General features: G+C 40.9%; 1 protein-coding gene across 4 annotated transcripts in view; it reads right to left on the bottom strand.

The window, feature by feature from the left end:
- Positions 1 to 23610, bottom strand: part of DIP2C (disco interacting protein 2 homolog C) — a 359289-nt gene that overhangs the window by 20062 nt on the left and 315617 nt on the right. For all 4 annotated transcript variants that reach the window (XM_081228458.1, XM_081228459.1, XM_081228460.1 and 1 more), the window contains 2 exons: positions 15166 to 15334; positions 12750 to 12920 (listed from right to left, as the gene is read on the bottom strand). In XM_081228458.1, coding sequence (XP_081084584.1) covers positions 12750 to 12920; positions 15166 to 15334 — 340 coding nt within the window. The remainder of the gene's footprint in view (positions 1 to 12749; positions 12921 to 15165; positions 15335 to 23610) is intronic.

The raw sequence follows: 23610 nt of genomic DNA, 5'->3' as shown, positions 1-23610 counted from the left end.
ATGTTGTGTATTCCCTGGCTGACCCGGTGTCTTTCCCAAACACTCCTAGAAAACGAGAACAGGGCCAAGTTCTCCCTTGGGTGCGGTCCTGACCCCGTGATCACAGCCACTAGATGGGCTCCAGAGACAACAGAAGCAGCAACAAAGAAGGAGCTCTTCACTCGGTTTCCTGAGGCTGCAATTTGTGAATAAAGAAGGCCAGACTGAAAAACTATCATCACTCAACTTGGAGAAAATCTATTAAAAAAAAAAAGCAATGGTTCCAGATTTAAAAATTACGATTCCATCCTTCTCTCTGAGACTTCCTTCACTGTGGTAACCATGGCTACTGCTTTCTCTCAGCATCTCTATGTTTGGAAAACTGAGGCAGGACTCAAGGAAAGAGAAGAGGGCCAGGAAAGGTGTGTGCACCTGGACGGCACACACGACTGTCACTGGGTCTCTTCAAGCTGAATGCAATAATTTAAATAATTTCTCTCATGATTCTTTGAATCCCAAACATTAATTGGAACAAAACTAAATCCATGTTCTCTCTCTAAATTATTCTAATTCACAATATTTAAAAATAAGGACTCAAAGTAGTATCTCAGAAAAAAAATACACAAGACTGGGAATGAGTTTCCTATCTTGTAAATGTGTGGAGGAGATAACATCTGGAGCAAAATCGGTCTACTGACTAATGAGGGAGACATGAACAAAGAGTTAATGTACAGGTGTTTCCAAGTTTCAAAAACCCTAAGGTAGAAAACTCTGAGATTTCAAGATAAATAGTAGGGAGTGCATATTTAACAAAATCTTTACTTTGCCCAAGAATGCAAGCTGGAGTTCCTTTAACTAAGGAGTATGCTCTTAAGTATTTAAAGATAATGGAATACTTCCAGAAGGGACCAGCAAGAAAGCAAAGCTGTCTATTCCAACCAAAGTTTATCAGAAATGAAGACGAAACATGTTTGAAACTGCAAGTTATATTAATCAGAAAAGAGGATTAACTTTAATGTTCAGTTGTATAATAAAAAGTTACATATGGACATACAGTAAAAATCATTTTTTCTTATTGTCATAAAAGTGTATCAGTTAGGTATTAAGCACTTATTGAACAAATGAGTTATACTTAAATCTCAGCTGTAGATATACAGACTCACATACCAAACACAGCACAGCCAATTCAACACAGTACTTATCTGAACACCTCGGCTGAGTGGTACTTTTCTATTCAGCAACTCACATACTATAGCATTAGTACAATCTAGTATTAGCACATAACTCCTTAAGCCTAAATAGCAAATTTTAAGCAGAAACGTGATATAAAGACACAGTTCCAGAGTACTGACATTGGCATATCTACTGTGCTGGTGTTTGAGGAGGTGAGGGAGTTTCCCATAACTGGGGGCATAGGAGGCAGCTCTGCAGGACTGGATTCCAGCAGGGTATGGGCACAGCAAAGTGGTTCATCAGTGGGCTCCTCCCCCCTGAACTTTAAGCAGTGTTTCTGCCTGCATGACCCCAAGGCACATTCTTTGGTCCTCCTAGCAGATCTGTGTATTAATAATGATCTTTTCACTATTTTAACTGAGATTTCAGCTTTCTTTTGATAAGCACTAGTATGGTGCAACTTTTCCACGCTTATACCTTTAATCTATTTGTGTCTTTTTTTTTTTTTTTTTTTTTTTTTTTTGCGGTACGTGGGCTTCTCACTGTTGTGGCCTCTCCCGTTGCGGAGCACAGGCTCTGGATGCGCAGGCTCAGCAGCCATGGCTCACGGGCCCAGCCGCTCCGCGGCATATGGGATCCTCCCAGACCGGGGCACGAACCCGTATCCCCTGCATCGGCAGGCGGACTCTCAACCACTGCGCCACCAGCGAGGCCCTGTGTCTTTATTTTTAAACCATGTTTGTTTTAGGCTATACATAACTGGGTCTTGCTTTTTAAAAATGCAACCTCATGATCTCTGCATCTTAAATGAAGGGGTAGAGAATTTATATTTATTATTGATGTGATTATGTTTAAATCTATTTTTTGTTGTTTATAATTCATCCCATCTATCCCCCCCACCTTTTCTCTGCCTTCTTTTATAGATCCATTCTCTCTCCTCTGTTGGCTTATTAGCTACAACTCTTTGTTTTTCTAATTTTAGTGGTTATTTTATGGCTTATAGCATACATCTTTAATTTTCCAGTCTACCTTCAAGTGATATTATACCAATTCACATGTTGGAAGAACCGTATGATAGGATACTTCCATTTTTCCCTCCCAAACTCTGGGCAGTTGCTGTCATCAGTTGACTTTTATAGATGATATAAACCCTACAGTATATTACAAGTTTTGTAAAGGCAGTGAATTACCTTCTAAAGAGACTTAATAAGAAAAAGTCTTATATGTTTACCTATGCACTTGCCGTTTCCAGCATTATTCATTCTTTTGTATAGACCCAGATTTCAAACTGGTACCATTTCCCTTCTGCCTAAAGGATTTCCTTTAATATTTCTTGCTCTGTGGGCCTGCTAGTAGCTGATTCTCAGCTTTTCTATGGCTAAAAGAAGTTTTTATTTCAAGTTTGCTCTTGAAAGATATTTCCATTGACTACTATGAAATTCTAGGTTGACAGTATTTTTTTTTTTTTTTTTGGAGTACACGGGCCTCTCACTGTTGTGGCCTCTCCCGTTGCAGAGCACAGGCTCTGGACGCGCAGGCTCAGCGGCCATGGCTCACGGGCCCAGGCGCTCCGCGGCATGTGGGATCTTCCCGGATAGGGGCACGAACCCGTGTCCTCTGCATCGGCAGGCAGACTCTCAACCACTGCGCCACCAGGGAAGCCCCGACAGTATTTTTCTTTTAGTATTTAAAAGCTGTTTTCCACTGTCTCTTTGCTTACATTTCTGATGAGAAGTCTGATGTCATTCTCATCACTGTTCCTCTGTAACTTGTTTTTTTTTCCATCTGTCTGCTTTTAAGATTTTCCCTGTATCACTGGTTTTGGGCAATTTAGTTAAGCAGTTTCCTTCATGTTACATTAGAGCAGTGGGATTTGTGGGTTTATAGTTCCATCAAATTTGATATATTTCTTCATGTATTTTTTTCTAGACTGCACTCTTCTTTTTCCTCTTTCATGGGAACTCCTATTATATGTATAATAAGTCCCTTGAAGTTTCCCCAGATTTCACTGACACACTTTCCATTAAAAAATAATTTTTTCATGTTTCATTTTGGAAAGTTTCTATCTGTTCAAGTTCACTAATCTTTTCTTCTGCCATTGATTCCATCCAGTGTATTTTTCATCTCACATATTACAGTTTACATTTCTAGAAGTTCAATTTGAGGTTTTTTTTAAAACTTTCCATGTCTTAACTTTCTGAATATGTGGAATACAGTTAAAATAACTTTTAGTGTCCTTGTCTATAAATTCAACATCTGTGTCAGTATGGTTCAGTTTTGATTGACTAATATTTCTCCTCATTGTGGATCTGTACCTGCTTCTTGGTATGCCTGGTAATATATATATATTTTGGCTGCACTGCGTGGCATATGGGATATTAGTTCACTGATCAAGGATCGAACCCACGCCCCCTGCTGTGGAAGTACAGAGTCTTAACCACTGGACCGCCAGGGAAGTCCCTGCCTGGTAATTTTTTATAAGATGTCAAACACTGTAAATTTGACCTTGCTGGTCACTCACCCCACTATGTTCTGGCTTCCCCTGTATCTGATGAGAGTTCAGCATCATTTTTATTATTGTCCCCCTTACATAATACATCTTTATTTTGCAGCTGCTTTAAGATCGTCTCTGCTGTTGGCTTTCAGCACTTTGGTGACGATGTGTGTAGGTGTGTTTTTTTAAGCTACTGTGCTTGGTGTTCACTGAGATTCTTGAATCTGTGTGTTGATATCTCTCATCAGTTTTGGCCATTGTGTCTTTAAATTGTTTTTCTGTCCCATTTTCCCTCATCCCCTCCTTCTTGGACTCCTATTACATGCATGTTAGACAACCTGCTATTCCACAGATCTCAGAGACTATCCCATTTTATTTTCATTCCTGTTCCTCTTGTGTTTCAGTTTGGATAATTTCTATTGATTGGATTTCAAGTTCACTCACTGACCCTTTCCCTGCTGCATTCAGTCTGCTATTAAACCATGAGGAATTTTTATTTTTAAGACTGTGATTTTCATTTCTAGCATTTCCATTTGGCTCTTTTTTGTGGTTTTTATCTTTCTGTGATATTCCTCATCTCTCCATGCAAGGTGTATACCTTTCCAACTAGATTCTTTAACATATTTATCATAGCTATTTTAAAATCTCTGATAAATCCAACATGTCTATTCTACTGACTCTATTGACTGTGTCCTTTCCTGGCCATGTATCCTATTTTCTTTCTTCATTGCACGTCTTTTAGATTTTGATTGTAAAGCGAACACTGTGTTTAAAAGCACAGTGAAGACTGAAGTAAAAACATTTACCCCCAGAAAAGGGCACTCTCTCTCCTGTCAGCCCACTAGTTTGTATGTCTGAGTGAGCTTGGTCTGGGATTTGTGGCAACATTAGATTTCATTCATGCTGGCTTCCCATGCCTGTGAGCATAATGAGGACTTTGGACCTGAGCACTAGTAAGATTCTGGATACTTCTTTATGCTTTATAGCGTAGAGACTTGCTTTCCAAACTGTGGGAGATCTCTTTCTTCTTCACAGCTTGGCTGTCAGCTTTTTGCATGACTGGCTGCTTCTCTTTCCTCTCCATTCTGCTGCCCAACCCCTAGCCTTTGGAAGGCAAAATCTGCACTTGGTGAAGGCCCTGGGGGCCTGAGAGAGATGTGCCTGGCCTCCCTGTCCCACCTCCGTCTTTGGAGTGCAAGGGTGGTATACCAGATGATCTGAGGCTCTCTAGAGAGGGGCTCTCAGCTTTTCTGCTCTCCTTCCAGCCTTCAGGACCTCTGCTTTCCACTCACTGTGGAAATTTTTTCACTTCCAGGGCCCCTCCTCAGACTTCAGAGACCTGTTGCTTTGACTCACCAGAGGCCCACAGAACTGCAGCTGGATTCTCTCAGCTCCTGCTCTGTTCCTGGCTTTTGCATACTGCCCTCTGGAGTAGGTGAGGTCTGTGGGGAGTTGGTGGGGGGTATGCAGAATGACTGGGTTGGGGGTCCCTGGGATTGTCATCCTCTTGCCAAGCTATTTACTGCTGTTAACATTCTCAAAAAAGTTTGGCTGGTTCCTGCTCCCCTGTAAGGGGTGAAAACAATTGTAGGTCTCTTCTCTCTGAAAGATTTAGTTCATTTAGATTTCTTTGAATCTTGGCTCTCTGCTGAATTTTAAAAGCTATGATTTTGTGTATTAACCAGATGGTTTCAATAGTTAGGGCTGGAACAACAGTCTCTTGTGACTTATACATCCTAATCAAAAATGGAAGTCCAGCAGGGAACTATATATTCAATATCTAAGGGAAAAAAGGGAAGTCCAGAATCCTTTTTAATGAATGTATTTTTTGCTAAAATTGTGGTTAGTATTAAGCATACTGATTGATTTAGAAACTGGTATCAGGAGTGGTTGTCAGGGAAATAGGGATCTGAAATTGATTAGTTGGTTTGGTAAAAGCCAAAGGGCAGAGAAAATCCAGCTCATCTGCCAGGCTGGACTCTGCAGATGTCCATGCCATGCCCTGGCAAAATGGTAATTAAACCACTTTCACAGGGGTCAGCAAACCCGTTTTTGCAAAGTTTTCCAGGAACACAGCCTCACCCATTCATTTAAACATTATCTGTTTCTGCCTTGAGCTACAGAGCTGAAGGTCCCTGAGAAGAGACTACAGACTGCAGGCTCAGCTCTTCACTCTCTGGCCTGCCAAGAAAAAGTGCCCCAAAGGCTTGTCTTGGGGACAGCTGATCCACAGAACAACGTGAAAACATAGTGAGACAACCCAAACCAGAGGGAACATCTGACTGAGAAGCTTGTGGGTTCAACATCACAGTCTACTAGGACCCTGAACTCCTCATGTGGTTATTTCTGAAGCCCCTGAATGTTCAGATGGAGAGACATGCTTGGCTACGGCAGTTCCAGCACTGATTCTCTATTCCATGCGGTGTCCCCGTGCCCAGCACACATCAGACATCTGTGGTGGTGAACTTGACAATCGAGTCTATGGCTTACAGAGGATCAGTGACAGAAGGGCCACCAGCTGGAAACCCTGGACCTGGCCACAGGTGTCTCTTCTGGACAGAGGAAGGGTATGGTATTGGTTGCAAGAGTGAAAACTGCATTGCGGTGGGGTTTTGTGGGGGAGGGGTGATGGGTAAGAACGGGATGAATGTAGCCTTTGGTCACTCCTTTTTTGGTCATCAGGCATCAGAACTCTTTCTGTATTTGGGCAAGTCCTCCACTTTTGGAACCTTGTTGGATACAAAGCCTCTGTCCCTCTGTAGTAACTAAAAACATCTGCCACTCTCCTGCTCAGCTTTCCTGGAAGACAGCCTGTGGATTACCAGCCTGCCAGGTAGCTGCATCTATTCACAGCAAGAGGAAGCACAAATGTTCTTGCCCTTGGCGGCGGACGCGTCTGCGACACCACCCAGCGACATTTTAAGTTACCAAAGGTTTCTGCTGCCTACAAATTAGAACCCTGACTGATAAACGGGTAATTGAGAATACAGGTCCCATGACCTCAAATGTTAATTTTCATTATCTGGGACAACATACATCAGCAGGAGAGGATGTGGAAGTTCTGTGGATGTGACAAATTCCCTGGAGCATGGGAAAACCCCAGAGCCGCCTCACTTATGTTCACTTCCCTCGTCTAAAAGCAGTGTTGGGAGAAAATGAATTGGGGGCTCAAATGAATGAGTCTTATTGTAACTATTAATTTTATCTTGAGAATTACTTAAGATCTATGTCACCCTGAGCCTTCCACTTTTTTTTTTCCTTTTCAACAATCAATGACTCTACTTCTCATCATCAGGGTGGCTGTATTTCTCTTTCATTGTGTGAGTTTCAAGATTTAAGGTTTAAGACCTTAAGGTTTCAAGATTTAAGACCATAACTGTTAATACTGATTTAATTCCACACAGCTATTTATAATAAAGCTTTCCTCAGATAAATTGTTATTTTTCTATATAATAAAGATCAAAGTTTCTGTTTAAAGTGGCTTAAAAGTTTTTTCCTAATAAAACAAAAATTGAGATTTCTTTTGGAAAGCAGAAGACCTCATTTTCCCCTCCCTTCTTCAGCTGGTGAGAAGGATGCTAATTTTTGTTACCAAGAGCTAAATTTCTAAATCTAATACATCCAAAGACCTTTCAGCTTATACTTTTGAAAAGAGTAATTGTGGATGAAGCACAACATCTCTTTTGATGTAGGTTAATAAACAAGTGGCACTTCCTAACAGAACTAAGGCAGTTTATGTTAAAGCCAATCTCACAAGTTGTAATTTGATCTTTCTAATGCCCACTTTTGTCATAAGTTCAATAAATCAAAAGTGTTTTAAAGTCATTTTTACAGCTAAAGATTCTGGGAAATGTCATTCCTAAGTATAACAAATGGCTCATACTTCTAAATTTCTTTCTTCTGCAGAGTCTAAAATACTCTGCAGAAATCAGAGTCATGTAAAACCAGAGTCATCCACACTGAATTTTATGAGTCCATTCTTTTGCCATTGAACTATGTCAGAAGGACAATTTCAAAATAATTAATGTGTCAATTCCTGCCTCAAAATGATAAATGGGTAAACAAGTCACTCGGTTTCTAAGATATAGAAGCCGAAACAACAGCATCACAGAAATGATGACTGTCTCAATTTTCTGTTATTCTACTCTTGTGATTGCCTCATATGTAAATTTTTTAAATTGCTCATTTGTGTACTTGACAATGATGTATTTGTCAATTTTCATGATTTTCTCTCATATTACAAGAAACTAGGGTTTCATGTCACAGCCCATGAAAGCAGGCATTGCGGAGGTCCTTTGTGGTGGCCCTGACTCTGTTCCTAGTACACCCCTACCTGCCTCCCCACCCCCTGGTTAAAACAGACTGAAGAACAGCATCTAGCACACAGATGCATGTCTCCTGAGCTGTTTGATTTAGGTCACAGGGAAATAGGGGGTCTGATTTAAAATGTTCCAGGAAAACAGTCAAAAACCGAAGGCAGGATATCCTGCCTGTATACAGTTCAATTTTGTAAACAGTTTACAAGGCTGTTATTTCACTTGCATAATAAACCACAACATGGAATTGGCACCTGACAAAATTGCAAAATGTGAGATTTCTTTAACATGTTGCTCTGTTTAGATGACACAGTCAGTAGCAATGCCAGTTCTGTTTCCGGCAGCTGTTTTTATTTCCCTGCTTTGTCAGGAAACCTCACTTAACTTCTCTGAGCCTCAGTTTCTCTCCTCTTAAACGAAACGACCGAGCTTGCTCTCTGTGAGTTGTAGGAAGCTCTAGCCAGATGCTGCCTGGAATTGAGTGGTGTGACACATTTGTGAGAGAATTTTTTTTTTTTTTCTTTTTTGGGCATGGAGTCTTTTTTCTGATGGTGCAGGCCCTGGAGCTACTGTTTGAGATGAAAATGCTGCTAGAAGCTTGAAGAGCAGCAAACCTTTGATTTTCATTTCATTTCATTTCATTTCACTTCATTTCATGATAACTTACAAATGATGCTGTGAGCTTTTACCTGATGAAGATTCACATGAGTTCATTTCAGAGAAATTTCAGGAATGCTATTTACTTACTTCCCTCAGGAGGCTTGAGGCTAATAAAAAACATGCTGAATTTCTCAAATGTGAAGCATATTTGCAGTCAGAGGAGTCGACACCCAGTACTTTCATAAAATTCAGTCTCAGGAAGTGACTGTGTGACTATGTGAGTTGTGTACTGGGTTGTCTAAGACAGTTTTTCACAGAGCAAGGGGATAGAAATTGTTTATGTACATAATTGTGAACTATGGCAAACAACATTAAGTGGGAGGGATGACCTGCCATGGGAATTCAGAGGAAGGAAAGTATTTCTAGCTGGAGGAATCGAAACATGACACCTGGAAAGAGAAGCAGGCTTTTGCCACATGAAGAAGGTGGAAGCCCATTTCAGGCAGAGAACAGCCTGAGTTGTGGCATCAGGAAGTAAAAGCATGAAAGACTCTACGGTAGAGAATGTCATTTAGCGTAAAATTGTACAAAGGGGAGACAGATGCTCAGGCTGGATTGGTCGGCGTGCCATTGATGAAGTAAACACAGCCCTGATTTATCTCACGTAAGTTCAGAACCTAGTGCATCAGATGCATCTCATTCTGCAGTCACAGCACACTGCCCGCTGCACAGCCCAGCCTCCCCAAGGCCAGGGGGCACTTCTGGAAGGGGACCCACAGACGCTAAAATTGTGGTCCCCAGCGAGAGCAGCTTGTAAACCCCACACGGCTCGGATGAGGCTCCATTCCTCGTCTGGACAGCGTCCTTCGCGTCCCTACCCACGTACCTCGTGGAGATGGAAACCTGCCCTCCTCCTGAAGGGCTGCCCTCTACCTGAGCACTCGGGGTCCAGTCAAGGGCCCTGAGGAAGGACGACAGGCGAGCCAGCTGAGAAAACATCTCCTCAAACAACAACAAACCGAAAACAAATATGCCCACTAACTGATTTCACATATATTGGTAATCCTGGTGTTCCATAAGGAAAATGGTGTAAACTTCTCAATGTCTTTAAACATTTAGGATGGGTTTGGAATTTAGGAACTATCTTAGCATTTAAAAAATTTTTTTTACATCAAGGGAGTAATGGTGATTATCTCTGGGTATGACTTATGAATGTTATTTATTTATTGGCTAGTCTGTATTTTCTGATTTTGTTTCCTAAAATAAATATTCTTTTGTAAAAATAATCTATAAAAAATTCCTAACTTTTCAGATTGTTTTCCTCATTTCTTTGTCTAAACATTCTTAAAAATTCAGTTTTAGTATATTTAACATCTTTGTTAGGCATTTATTATGTGTCAGGCCCTGTAGAAACACAATGGGAACAAGAGACATGGGATTTCTGCCCTCAGACCTCAAGCTATGCCTGCTCTGTTTGCTTGGGACCATAATCACATATTTTTTAATTTCTGCAAAAATTAATAGAAAACAAACATTTCCACTGACCAGCCCTGCCTCAAGCTTCTGCACTTGATGCTGCCTTTGCCCAGAGTTTTGTACGTTCACCTCAGAGGGCGCTTTGCTGAAATGTCACCTCATAGAGGGGCCTTTCTTGGCTACCCCTCCTAAAATTGCCTCCTGTGTGTCTCCTTTACCTTCTTACTTTATCTTTACTACGAATATTTTACTCATTTACTGAAAAAATCATCTGTGTTTACTGTCCATCTGGTTCCATGAGGGCCAGAACCGTGTCTTGCACTCATCTGAGTAAACTCTGACTTAGGCTGACACGAGCTACTCACAGGATGGAGCGTCACCGAGAGATACCATGTGTGCGGTTATGGGGTTCTGCTCACAGCCTGCTGGGTCCTGCCTCCCCAATGCCAGAAAACTCCATAATCCCGACGCACACCTGGCCCCGGGGTTGGCAAGGGTAGAGAGTCTGCATTCCTTAGTATGATACACTTAATTTATTTGATTTAGCTCTACTATCAGACACACTGATATTTTCAGCTATTTTCTAATGCTGACCATTCAGAAAAAGAAAAACTGGCTGAAAATTAGTTGAGAGTAAAGCACCCAAGTAGAAAAACTTAAAATGTACAAAAACACTTAAAGATGCTGTCAACATTCCAGAACAGCACCATGACCTGTGACTGGGGATGTCAGCTCTGATGTGGGGGTCATACTGACAGAATTGTTTTCTAGAAAAAGAATATTTATTCTTTTTATTAGGAGTATAGAACTTAATTTATTCAACACTCTTACAACACATATTTATTAAATATTTACAAAGCACCAGGTACAGTTCTAGGTGCTAAGGACACTGGAATGATGGAGTTCATATTTTAGGCCACAGAGGTGGTGAACACCTGTGTGCCAACTTCATTTTTGGCTTCTTACCCTTATTTTCGGTCACCTCTATCTTTTCAATTATTTTTAGTGTATTTTATTTTCCCTACTTAATCTACTGCTTCCCTATAAAACTTCTTAAAACATTTTGGATCAAGTAGATGGAAATAAATGAAAAATAAAGAGGTAAATAACCATAAGTGCTCTATTTCTAGTATCTACAAAGTTTTAATTCTGTATAATAAAGTGTAGTAGAACTTGCTTTGTTGCCTGTATGAAGTGGACAAGTGCTAAGTGATATTATGTTAATATGGGATCTATTCTATGCCCTTCTCCCTTCATCTGCCAACATTCTGAGAGAGAGAGAAAGAAGAAGAAATATTGTGGCCAAGAGCCTGTCTCTCATGGATCCCTGATTTTTTCCCCACTACTTGCAGGAGAAGGGAAGCATTACATCATCCTATGGCTGAATTTACTTAAGAAGTGGATTTCTGTATTTCTCATTTCTCCTTATGGAACAGATGGCTAGAAACATTTAAGCAGAACAGATCAAGGTGAATAGGAAAAGAAACTTCAATATTTAAAGAACTAGTTTGGCAAGATAAATCCAATTCTTCAGATTACCTCTTAGAAAAGGGAATTAATTTCAATCATAGAACAAGGTTCAACTGACTCTTGAGAGGACCCTGGTAGTTATAAATTTTTAAAAATGGAGCTAATTCAAAGAGAAGGAAGACAGAGGCAAAGGAACACCAGTGAAAATCAGAACACCTTCCTGTAGCTAATTTTTCTGAAGTGAGCTCAGCAAACTGGTCACATGGGGAGAGTCCTTCCTCTCCAAAGTCCACGCTGAGTCCAGATACTGAGAGCACTGGCCGGGAGACAGCTGACCAGGAGCTTCCCAAGGTCTCCCAAGGGGAACTGTAAGCAGCATCTCTGGGTCGTAAATGGGAGAGACAGTGGGTGGTCAGGGAGGCGAGATCAGGAGCCAGCTTGTGTCCACTGTCCTCCACTCCAGCACCTGCTGTGAGCAAAGTTCTTGTCCTTTTAATATGTTCCAGGAACAAAGCCTGAAGCTGAGTCCTGGGCTGGCTTGTTTTGGATGAGGCTGCCCAAAGGGCACTGGGAACAGATTCCCATAGGACTTTCCTTTCCTTCATGGACTAGATCTCATGTTAAGAGTTCAGAGACGGAAAGGAATAGTGAAGATGGTCTGAAGTGGGCTAATGAAGAGAAAGAAAGAAAACAAGCATTTTTTTTTTGCCACATATAATGCAAGGCTATCTTACGAGGGCAGCCTCACTTACAGCTCTGCCTTAGAAATGCAGCAAAAAGTATATACTTCAATGTCATCACAGCCACAAATTCATGAACCTGCTTAATGTCCTGGAATTCTTCCTACAGAAGTTACTGTCTGCATACAAGAGACTAAGTACTTCAAGAGACAGGATTTCTTGCCACAATGAAACATTTGTTTAGTATCTCATCTTTAAAGAGCCTGCTTTCACAGGTCTTGACAAACTGCTACTCATGTTACAAAACTTAAAATGCCCCAGGACAGAATAAGCCTGTGAATGCTAATTATGAATACTGGTTACTGACAAATGCAGAGTATAATTAAAAACAAAACAAACAAACAAAAAGTGTATACCAACCACATGCATTTGACTGAAAGATACCTTCTAAATGTGGGTAAGCATCAGCAGGGGAAACCATGTTGAGCAGTGTGGCGCTGTATGCCTGTCTTTAAAAGTTACTCTCTGACTCACACACTTACTGGCATCAAGGAAACTCACCTGCAAGCAAATCGCCAGGTTCACTCTACAGCCAAACGAGGTGCTAACGGCCCGTGGATGGAGGCCCAGGTCTTTAAACAGTTTTGAGAATGACTGGGTGAGTGCTATTCGGGGCCGTTCTTCTGCCACCACTACACAGGTCCGCACGCGGGACAAGTCCAGTCCTCGTGCCTAGAAATAATGACAGCAGTAGGAGGTCAGCCTTGCCAGTGTTAGGGGTGTGACCTGCAGGCTCCTTACCCAGATCTGTACAACAACAGAAACTCCACACAGATATTCATTCCCAGGGCTCTCTGTGTCTGCACCATTAACCAAAATGCTGTAGAACATGTGTAAATAAAAAAACGCCCATATCGGTAATCAAGGATGCCATTACAAACACATTTTAAATAATTCAAGAAGCATAATGAGGAGAAAAGTTGAAGAAAAACAAGGTGTGGATAAAATAATTAAAGGACAGGGTTTGGGGAAGAACAGAAGCACTTATATACACTCCTGCCAGCATGGATACACAGGAACATCCATCGGAGAGAAATGAGAAACCTGCTTTTAATATAGGAATGGAAAATGAAAACATCTGGGCAGCTTCTTAAACACAGCTCTCCTTTCATGTCTTGAGACATAAAAGGTCCCAGATAAACTGTCACAAGGAAACACAGCTCAGTTCTGCCCAAATTCCATCAAATGAACGAAATGGCAACACCCGGGGCAGGAAATGAAGTGCCCTAAAAGCACAACACTCCCAAGCGGAGCCGAGGAACAGCAAAACGCGCAACGGGAGTGGCAATGAAACAGGGGGCGAGGGAGCGACAGGGTCTCCATCCCCACACAGGACAGTCACCAGGAGCCATCAGCGTCCTGGAGAGCTGACAAGGGCACCTGAGCTGAGGAGGGACATGAGTCAAGATAACGACAATCTTCCATACGTGCAGTTACACAGGGAAAATTAAGTCTGTGTAACACCAATGACCCTCGACACATGTGTGTTTTGGGAGGCAGTGCACCCTGGGCTTTGAGATGGTGCTCCTGGAGCCACAGATTCAAAATTTGGCTTCAAAGTTTACTAAATGTAAGAACTTGGAGAAGGTGCTTAATTTCTCTGTAACCTAAGTTTCCTCATCTTTAAAATGGAAACAATAATGGACCTATTTCAGAGAACTATTGTAAAGGTTAAATTAATCAATATGTAAAGTGCTTAGAAATCACTTATTATTTCATTTGGTTATTTATAAATGCACCTATAGGTAAAGTTCATGAAACATACTCAATCATTTTATAGCATAATATAGGTGGACATGAATAATAATATTTTATAAATTTCCTTTGCTGTATAAACATATAACTTCAAGTAATATTTATTTATGTAGCTTAATATCAAAGTTATCTTGCATTTTGCTTTCTTGTTCAAGCTTAATGCACTAGGTCTGAATAGGAAAACAAAATTCAGCAGAGAGAAATATATTGCTTTACTAATGGCAAGTGTATAGATAATTTGTATGTGTGCATATATACACATAAATATAATCTGTGTATGTATCTATACATACACACTCACACATATCTGAGCATATAAACAGTGAATAGTTGGAATATTAACCAAAAGAGGTCATATGATTATTCTCTCCTAGTTACTTGAATAAGGACTACATAATTTACTATGAAAATACGTCTATCAAAAAGTCCTTGGGGCTTCCCTGGTGGCACAGTGGTTGGGAGTCTGCCTGCATCATGCAGGGGACACGGGTTTGTGCCCTGGTCTGGGAAGATTCCACGTGCCGCCGAGCGGCTGGGCCCGTGAGCGATGGCCGCTGAGCCTGCGCGTCCGGAGCCTGTGCTCCGCAACGGGAGAGGCCACAACAGTGAGAGGCCTGTGTACGGCAAAAAAAAAAAAAAAAAAAAAAAAGTCCTCGGCTTAAATGAAGGGAAATGTTGTTATTGTCACATAATGGTAATTGAATATTAAAAAATAAAACCAAGCCACTGTTCACTGGATTGTAAAATTGAATTTTGGTTAGGACCCAGATCTACCCATCAGGGTCCTCAAGGAAAATGAAATGAGCAGCTAAGTTTAGACATATGACTCGAACCCCAGCTTTGGAATAAAACTAACTGCACTCAAGAACTGAATCCACCAACAAATCAAAAGGCAATTCAGGACCCTCCAAGTAGCCCTAACAGAATTAAAGACATCAATAACATACACTCTGACCTCTAACTCTGGCAGTAGGAAAATACTCACGTTATAAAACAAGGTTTTCATGTGAAAACAACTTCGTCTACCTCAGGTGACAGCAGACCTTATGTCAGCCTTTCTGAAGGATCATTTAGCCTCACCACACCTACTCCACACCCTCTGACACTGGTGCTTTCCTAGGATGCTGGCAAGTGTCCCCCAGGCACTCTGAGGGCTGCTTACCTTGAGCGATTCTGTCTGCGAGCCCAGCCCCTTGGTACACAGTTCCATCACTGAGTAGGAGCAAAATGTATCCCGGACTTTGTACTGACTCACGGCAAGCAGCCACAAGGCAGGGTTGGTCTCCAGCTCTGCAGGCGGGATGAGGATGGACTGGTGCCCGGAATACACGCTGCACAGAGAGATGGGAGGGCTCAGTGAGGATGGAGAAGGGGGGACCAGCCAGCCTCTGAGAAACACCTACTGTCCATTTGCAAGAGGGGACAGTCACACCAACTCTACTCTCTGGTATTTGTAAATATAAAACAAAAGCGTGTTTACAAAAACATTCTGAAAAATACAAAAGAACTATGGGATTATGATCCGCAGTTACTGCCATTTTGAGCACTCATTGAAAGATCTCAAAGCTCTGATGCTATTAGGTTTCTCTCAAAGCTGCTATATTCACAGAAGGGACTCTCACAGTGGGAGACCCAGGACTGAATTTTGGTAAAAAGATCTGGAAGTTCAGAACAGGAGTTAGCAAACTAGATGCTGCCTGGTTTTGTAAATAAAGTTTTATTGGGACACGGCCCTCAGTCCTTGCAGTACCACCTGCAGTGGCTTTCACACCAACGGGCAGAGCTGAGGGTTGCGACAGAGACCGTGGAGACTGAATATTTACTAAACAGCCACTTGAGGAAAAGCGTGCCCAACCCTGATTCAGAAAACTGACATCCAGAGTAAATAAAAGGAAACTAAGACAATTAGAAGAATTAGGATTATAATTTTACTTCAGAATGATCCAATTGGATTACCAAACAGAACTAAAGAAAATACAATCATTCTCTAATTTTACCTTTACGTTAGAGAGCACGGGGAGAGAAACAAGAGGCTACGTATTTTGTTTCACAATTAATGGGGCAAGTGTGATTTTAAAATAACGAAGTATTTGCCAAACTACATTTTCAATGGTATTAATTTTGTTTGGTTTATGGCTACAAATCAACAGTAATAGATATCATATGCTATAACAACATCCTAGATAAACTATGTTCTAAGATTTAAGTAAAAGAGATTTTATTTTTAAAATTGTAGTTGATTTACAATGTTGTGTTAGTTTCAGGTGTACAGCACAGTGATTCAGTTATACACACACATATATATATATATAATATATTCTTTTTCAGATTATTTTCCCTTATAGGTTATTACAAAATACTGAGTATAGCTCCCTGTACTACACAGTAGGTCCTTCCTTTTTGGCTATTTTATATATAGTAGTGTGTATATGTTAATCTCTCTCCCCACCACTTTCCCCTTTGGTAACCATAAGTTTGTTTTCTATGTCTGTGGGTCTATTTCTGTTTTGTAAATAAGTTCATTTGTATTTTTTTTTTTTAGATTCCACATATAAGTGATACCATATGGTATTTGTTTCTCCCTGGCTTACTTCACTTAGTATGATAATCTCTAGGTCCATCTATGTTGCTGCAAATGGCATCATTTCATTCTTTATTATAGTTGAGTAATATTCCATTGTATATATATACCACATCTTCTTTATCTATTCATCTGTTGATGGACATTTAGGTTGCTTCCATGTCTTTGTCAATTTCCATGCTACTGTAAATAGTGCTGCAATGAACACTGGGGTGCATGCATCTTTTCAAATTAAGACTTTTCGCCAGACAGATGTCCAGGAGTGGGACTGCAGGATCATGCGGTAATTCTATTTTTAGTTTTTTTTTTTTTTTTTTCGGTACGTGGGCCTCTCACTGCTGCAGCCTCTCCCATTGCGGAGCACAGGCTCCGGACGCGCAGGCTCAGCGGCCATGGCTCACAGGCCCAGCCGCTCCGCGGCATGTGGGATCTTCCCGGACCGGGGCACGAACCCATGTCCCCTGCATTGGCAGGCGGACTCTCAACAACTGCGCCACCAGGGAAGCCCCTATTTTTAGTTTTTTAAGGAACCTCCACACTGTTTTCCATAGTGGCTGCACCAATTTACATTCCCATCAACAGTGTAGGAGGGTTCCTTTTTCTCCACACCCTCTCCAGCATTTATTACTTGTAGACTTTTTGATGATGGCCATTCTGACTGGTATGAAGCGATACCTCATTGCAATTTTGGTTTGCATTTCTCTAATAATTAGCAAAGTTGAGCATCTTTGCATGTGCCTGTTGGCCATCTTATGTTTTCTCTGGAGAAATGTCTTCCTAGATCTTCTGCCCATTTTTTGATTGGGTTGTTTTTTTGATATTGAGCTGCATGCACTATTTGTGTATTTTGGAGATTAATCCTTTGTTGGCTGCATCATTTGCAAATACTTTCTCCCAGTCCGTAGGTTGTCTGTTTTGTTTATGATTTCCTTTGCTGTGCCAAAGCTTAAGTTTAATTAAGTCCCATTCATTTATTTTTGTTTTTATTTCCATTACTCTAGGAGACGGATCCAAAAAGATATTGCTGAGATTTATGTCAATGTTCTGTCTATGTTTTCCTCTAGGAGTTTTATAGTATGCAGTCTTACATTTAGGTCTTTAATCCACTTTGAGTTTATTTTTGTTTATGGTGTTAAAGGATGTTCTCATTTCATTCTTTTACATGTAGCTGTCCAGTTTTCCCAGCACCACTTATTTTTTTAAAATTTATTTATTTTATTTTTGGCTGCGTTGGGCCTTCGTTGCTGCGCACGGGCTTTCTCTAGTTGTGGTGAGCAGGGGCTACTCTTCATTGTGGTGAGCGGGCTTCTCATTGCGGTGGCTTCTCCTTGTTGCAGAGCATGGGCTCTAGGCACACGGGCTTTGGTAGTTGTGGCGTGCAGCTTCAGTAGTTGTGGCTCGCGGGATCTACAGTGCAGGCTCAGTAGTTGTGGTGCATGGGCTTAGTTGCTCCACAGCATGTGGGATCTTCCCGGACCAGGGCTCAAACCCGTGTCCCCTGCATTGGCAGGCAGATTCTTAACCACTGCACCACCAGGGAAGCCCCCCAGCACCACTTATTGAAGAGATTGTCTTCTCTCCATTGTATTATTCTTCCCTCCTTTGTTGTAGATTAATTAACCATAGGTGCATGGGTTTATCGCTGGACTTTCTATCCTGTTCCACTGATCTGTATTTCTGTTTCCGTGCCAGAAGCATACTGTTTTGATGACTGTAGCTTTGTAGTATAGTCTGAGGTCAGGAGGCCTGATTCCTCTGGCTCCATTCTACTTTCTCAAGATTGCTTTGCCTATTCGGGGTCTTTTGTGTTTCCATACAAATTGTGAAATTTTTTGTTCTAGTTCTGGGAAAAATGCCATTGGTAATTTGATAGGCATTGCACTGAATCTGTAGATTGTCTGGGGTAGTACAGTCATTTTAACAATATTGATTCTTCCAATCCAGGAACATGGTATATCTTTCCATCTATTTGTGTCCTCTTCAATTTCTTTCATCAGCATCTTACAGTTTTCAGAGTACAGGTCTTCTGCCTCCTTAGGTAGGTTTATTCCTAAGTATCTTATTCTTTTTGATGTGGTGGTAAATGGGGTTGTTTCCTTAATTTCTCTTTCTGCTCTTCTGTTGTTAATGTATAGAAATGCAACAAATTTCTCTATTAATTTTGTATCCTGCCAATTTACTGAATTAATTGACCCGCTCTAGTAGTAGCAAACTGAATCCAACAACACGTTAAAAGGATCATACACCACAATCAAGTGAAATTTATCCCAGGGATGCAAGGATTTTTCAATATTTGCAAATCAGTGTGGTATACCATATTAACAAATTGAAGAATAAAAACCATATGATTATCTCAATAGATGCCAAAAAAGCTTTTCATAAAATTCAACATCTATTTATGAGAAAAACTCTCCAGAAAGTGGGCATGGAGGAAACATACCTCAATATAATAAAGGCCATATATGACAAACCCACAGCTAACATACTCAACAGTGAAGAGCTGAAAGCATTTCCTCTAAGATCAGGAACAAGGCAAAAAGGATGCCCACTCTCACCATTTTTATTCAACACAGTTTTGGAAATCTTAGTCACAGCAATCAGAAAAGAAAAAGAAATAAAAGGAATCCAAATTGAAGAAGTAAAACTGTCACTGTTTGCAGACGACATGATACTATACAGAAAAATTCCTAAAAGATGCTACCAAATGGGTTTTTTTGGTCTTAGTTTTAAAAGTCTTGTGATAAAATATGCATAAGATTTACCATTCAGCCATTTAAAAATGACACTCCAGTGGCATTAATTATGTTTACAATGTTGTGCAACCATTACTGCTATTTATGTCCAAAATTTTTCACTATCCCAAACAGAAGCTCTGTACCTAACCCATCACCACTTCCACCTCCCAGGGAATGGTAACCTCTAACCTACTTTCTATTTCTGAATTGCCTATTCCAGATATTTCATTTAAGTGAAATCACACAATATTTGTCTTCTTCTGCCTGGATTATTTCACTTAGCATATTGTCTTCAACATTCTTCCATGTTGTAGCATGTGTCTTCAAGGCTGAATAACATCCCACTGTATGGATAGACCACATTTTATTTGTTCATTCATCCATCGATGGATGCTTGGGGGGTTTCTACCTTTTGGTTACTGTGAATAATGCTGCTATGAATAGCATGTACAAGTATCTGTTTAAGTCCCTGTTTTCAATTCTTTTGGGTATGTACCCCAAAGTGGAATTGTTAGACCACATGGTAACTCTATGTTTAATTTGCCGAGGAACTGCCAAACTGTTTCCCAAAGGCTGCACAATTTTGCATTCCTACCAGCAAGGTACGAAGACTCCAGTTTTTCCAAATTCTCCCCGTACTTGTTACTTTCCATTTTTTTTAGTTTAGCCATCCCAGTGGGTGTGAAGTGGTACCTCATGGTGGTTTTGACTTGCCTTTCCCTAATGACTCATGATGTTGAGCACCTTTTTCATGTGCTTATTGGCCATTTGTATGTTTTCTTTGGATGAAAGTCTAATCAAGTCCTTTGCCCATTTTAAAAATGTAATTGGCTTTTATTATATCACTGATTGAGGAATTTTAAGCCCCTGTCTGCTGAAAACAAAGATTCAAAAGTGTGAAAGTTACCCAATAGTGAGTAGTTCATCACTAGAGCTGTATTCACACACACACACACACACACACACACACACACACACAATGTTTTACGATACGGCATTGAAATGCTGCACTGGTTTTTCTTTTGTGTTATTACTTGAAGTTAACGTGTAAGCCAGGCATGTTAATTAATCTGATCTCCTCTGAAGGAATATCAGAATAAGTAAAAGAAGACACTCACACTTTATTTCAACAATTCTATGCCAGTCAGGATTCAATGCACAGGCTGTATTAAATCTACTCAAGCATCTCAGAGCACACTCAAATGCCACAGTTATTGTAGAACAACAGAAGTTTCATTTAAACCAATGTCTCCTTTTAAAGGACAGTGCTTCTTCAAGGGAGGAGTAAATAATGAGCTGAGAGTTAGGGCTCAGAGGAGGCACCCCCGTGAGCTGAAGGCCCTCTGAGGTTCCACCCACCTTCCCTAGACCACCCTGGGGATCCCAGCTGAGCAAGTGAAAATCATAAGCAAGAACTTTAAAAAGAAGGTTCTTAGACTAAGTCTGTCATGTACAAATAACTGACATGCTCTTTGGACATATTAGAATAAGCACCATTTAAAGAATCTGTTTTTGCTTCATAAAAAAGCCTTAGCCTGATGAGGTGGGCTGGGTGTGCCCCTTGGATGTCCCTTCAGAAAGGAACAAGCCTGTGATATGGTGCGGGGGGTGGGGGGAGCTCAGGAAGCTCCCGGTGGTGCCAGTTGCCCTGTCCAGTCCTCTGGCCACCTTTTTACTTGGACAGGTATGACCTCCACATAAAGCCCTCCTACTCCCAACTCCAGCTCATGACGGCTTTCAGAGAACCTTTTCTGTTTGTAGTGGAAACACTGGCTCCCAGGGATCACACACTCCCAATGTGGAGCACTATGAAGAACGGTCTTTTTAAGGAATGAAAGTGATTTGTTGGCAGATGTGTTCTAACTTGGCTTCTAAAGATGGATTCCACAGAACTTAAATCCAAGACACACGGTTAAAAACTTCCCATTTTTAATATTAAAGGAAGGAAGTGGGATATGGAACCACATACAAACTACGATTATAGCTGTGAAGAAGGGCAAGAGCACAGGAACAAACACAGCAGGATACTAACGGGGGCTAGGGTAGGGCAGAGGGACCCCAGGCGTTTCTCTGCCCATTTGTCAGTTCTTAGGGCACTCATTCATTTCCATAGAATATGACCCATAAACACGTTCAAAAACACACACATTTCTATCCTGGAATACCTCTATCACACATTTCTTATCAGGATAACAAAATGCTACAAGTTGATGATTGCTTTAGATTCTCCTATTGGAGTTTAATACATCAAAACATCAGACAACCAACAACCAATGTGTGGGGATAAAATGTAGGTGTTATTCTAGGATGAATGTTTGATAATCAGGTGGGAATTTTTCCGGTGGTGGTTTTTAGATTTTTTGAATTTTACTTAATCCTTCTGAGCAAGGAAATCTGATAATGAACAGAGCCCTCTGTATTTAAAGAATTAAATGAAACTCAGAATAGAATAAGAACTTGCTCCAAGTTGAGTTTAGATGAACTTTAAAGAGCTCTGAGGATGTGCTGACTGCTCTCAGTAACCAGGAGAAAGGATTATTATGCCCAAAACTTTCCTTTGAAAGTTTTCAAATATTTCCTTCGAATTCCTGCTGACGTGAAAGTTTTGTTACGCACAAAACATGCAAAACTACACATTCCAGTGGAGCCCTGTGGCAAAGTATAAAAATTATTTCTATAGTCAATATACAAAAATCAATAAGATCCCATTCCAATAATTATAACACTCAACATTCTGTCAGTTTTTCTTTAAGATTTGTCCTTGGGAAATTGATTTAGGACTTTAAAGATCACTTTACAGTGCGGCTATTTAAGAGATCAAACAGCACGACAATATACCTGCATTACAATACTGACACCTTGGTCAACTACTTACTGCAAGTAGCATCTATCCAGCAACACTTCTGTACAAATTTATCTGAGTTTGTGAAAACACGCTTTCATCTGGAAGTCCCTGTAGCCAACACTGTGGTGCTTTAAAAATCAGAGTTTCCATCTGGTTGAGAATCCGGCATGTTTTGTTTTCTCACTTCTGAACCAACAACCTTCCAAGAATACGCACTGGGGGTCTGAAGTCGAGCCAAACACCTCCTCGGATCCCGCCGCGCATCAGGGCTGCTCCCCTCACACCCGGAGATCCTGCGGGCTGTTCCTGAGCCCTTGTCTTCTTTCCAGGGGCCACGAGAGCTAAGGGAGACCCCTGCCCCTGAGGCCACCGATACAAGTGGCAGACACCCACAAGGGAGACTTGTTGGACACCGGTGTTTTGTGCCACAGGCACCGTTGCACCCTCTGCCCTTTGCGACGCAGCGCTCAAGGATCAGCCCCCACACCACGTCTGGCGTTACCTTGAATTAGAGCTTTCTTTGTAGCTCATGTACCAACTCCAATGAGAAGCCTCAAGGCAACATTAAGCAGGAAGAAATAAAAATAATGGAAAATTTACCTCTGCTGAATGGATATTAAAAGGACAATCTCGGCCAAAAATGGGATCATACACCAGGTAACAGCCCAAGATCTAACACCCTTGCACATCATGCACCATGTAAATCGTTAATTATCCACTAGGAAACATGCCTTTTCCCTCTTTGAAAAGTGATGGTGCACAGTTTTCCGTTAGCACCAAATGTTATTCAACCCATTCGTGAATCAGGGTTAACGAGACAACCTTAATTAGATTCCCCTGCATAACTTTTATTCCAGCTCAAATTTACACCACTTCTCTGACACTGAGGACTTTTACATTTTCTGGCAGGTACCAAACACAGTTAATGACACTGGAGCCCCATGTCTTAGGGAATCAAAATGCAGGTAAAAACCTTATGATGATCCGCTTAATTATGACAATCTACCCATATTGTTCCCAGCATTTTCCTTTTACATGCTATCATAAGGAGACCAGAAATGAAGAAAAAGAAATACAAATCACCCACTGCTAGCTTTCTCAAGAATATACACCAGGATAATGACCTGCTTGCTCAGACTGCTAGCACATGAAAGGGTAGGGTCCAGTGTGGAGTTCAAGGCTAGAGAATATAAGCATACTTGTGAAAATTAAACATAGCTTCACCTCTGTCCTCATTCCTATAAATAGAAGGCAACATTAAGAAAAAGGTTATTAAATCCTAGTAGAGGAAAAACAGAAAACCTGATTCACCAATTTTCTACTTGCTCTTTTTTTTTGCTCAATCCAACGAAAGTCGATTTGTTGTTTCATTTATTAACCAACACTGATTTCTTGGCACTGGCTATCAATACTTCCCTACTTAATAGCAGGTTGCTTATAGGGAAG

Source organism: Mesoplodon bidens (genome assembly GCF_964165515.1).
Source record: "Mesoplodon bidens genome assembly, chromosome: 3".
Lineage (NCBI taxonomy): Eukaryota > Metazoa > Chordata > Mammalia > Artiodactyla > Ziphiidae > Mesoplodon > Mesoplodon bidens.
The sequence above is the reverse complement of the archived record's forward strand: the minus strand, read 5'-3'. Positions and strand labels throughout refer to the sequence as shown.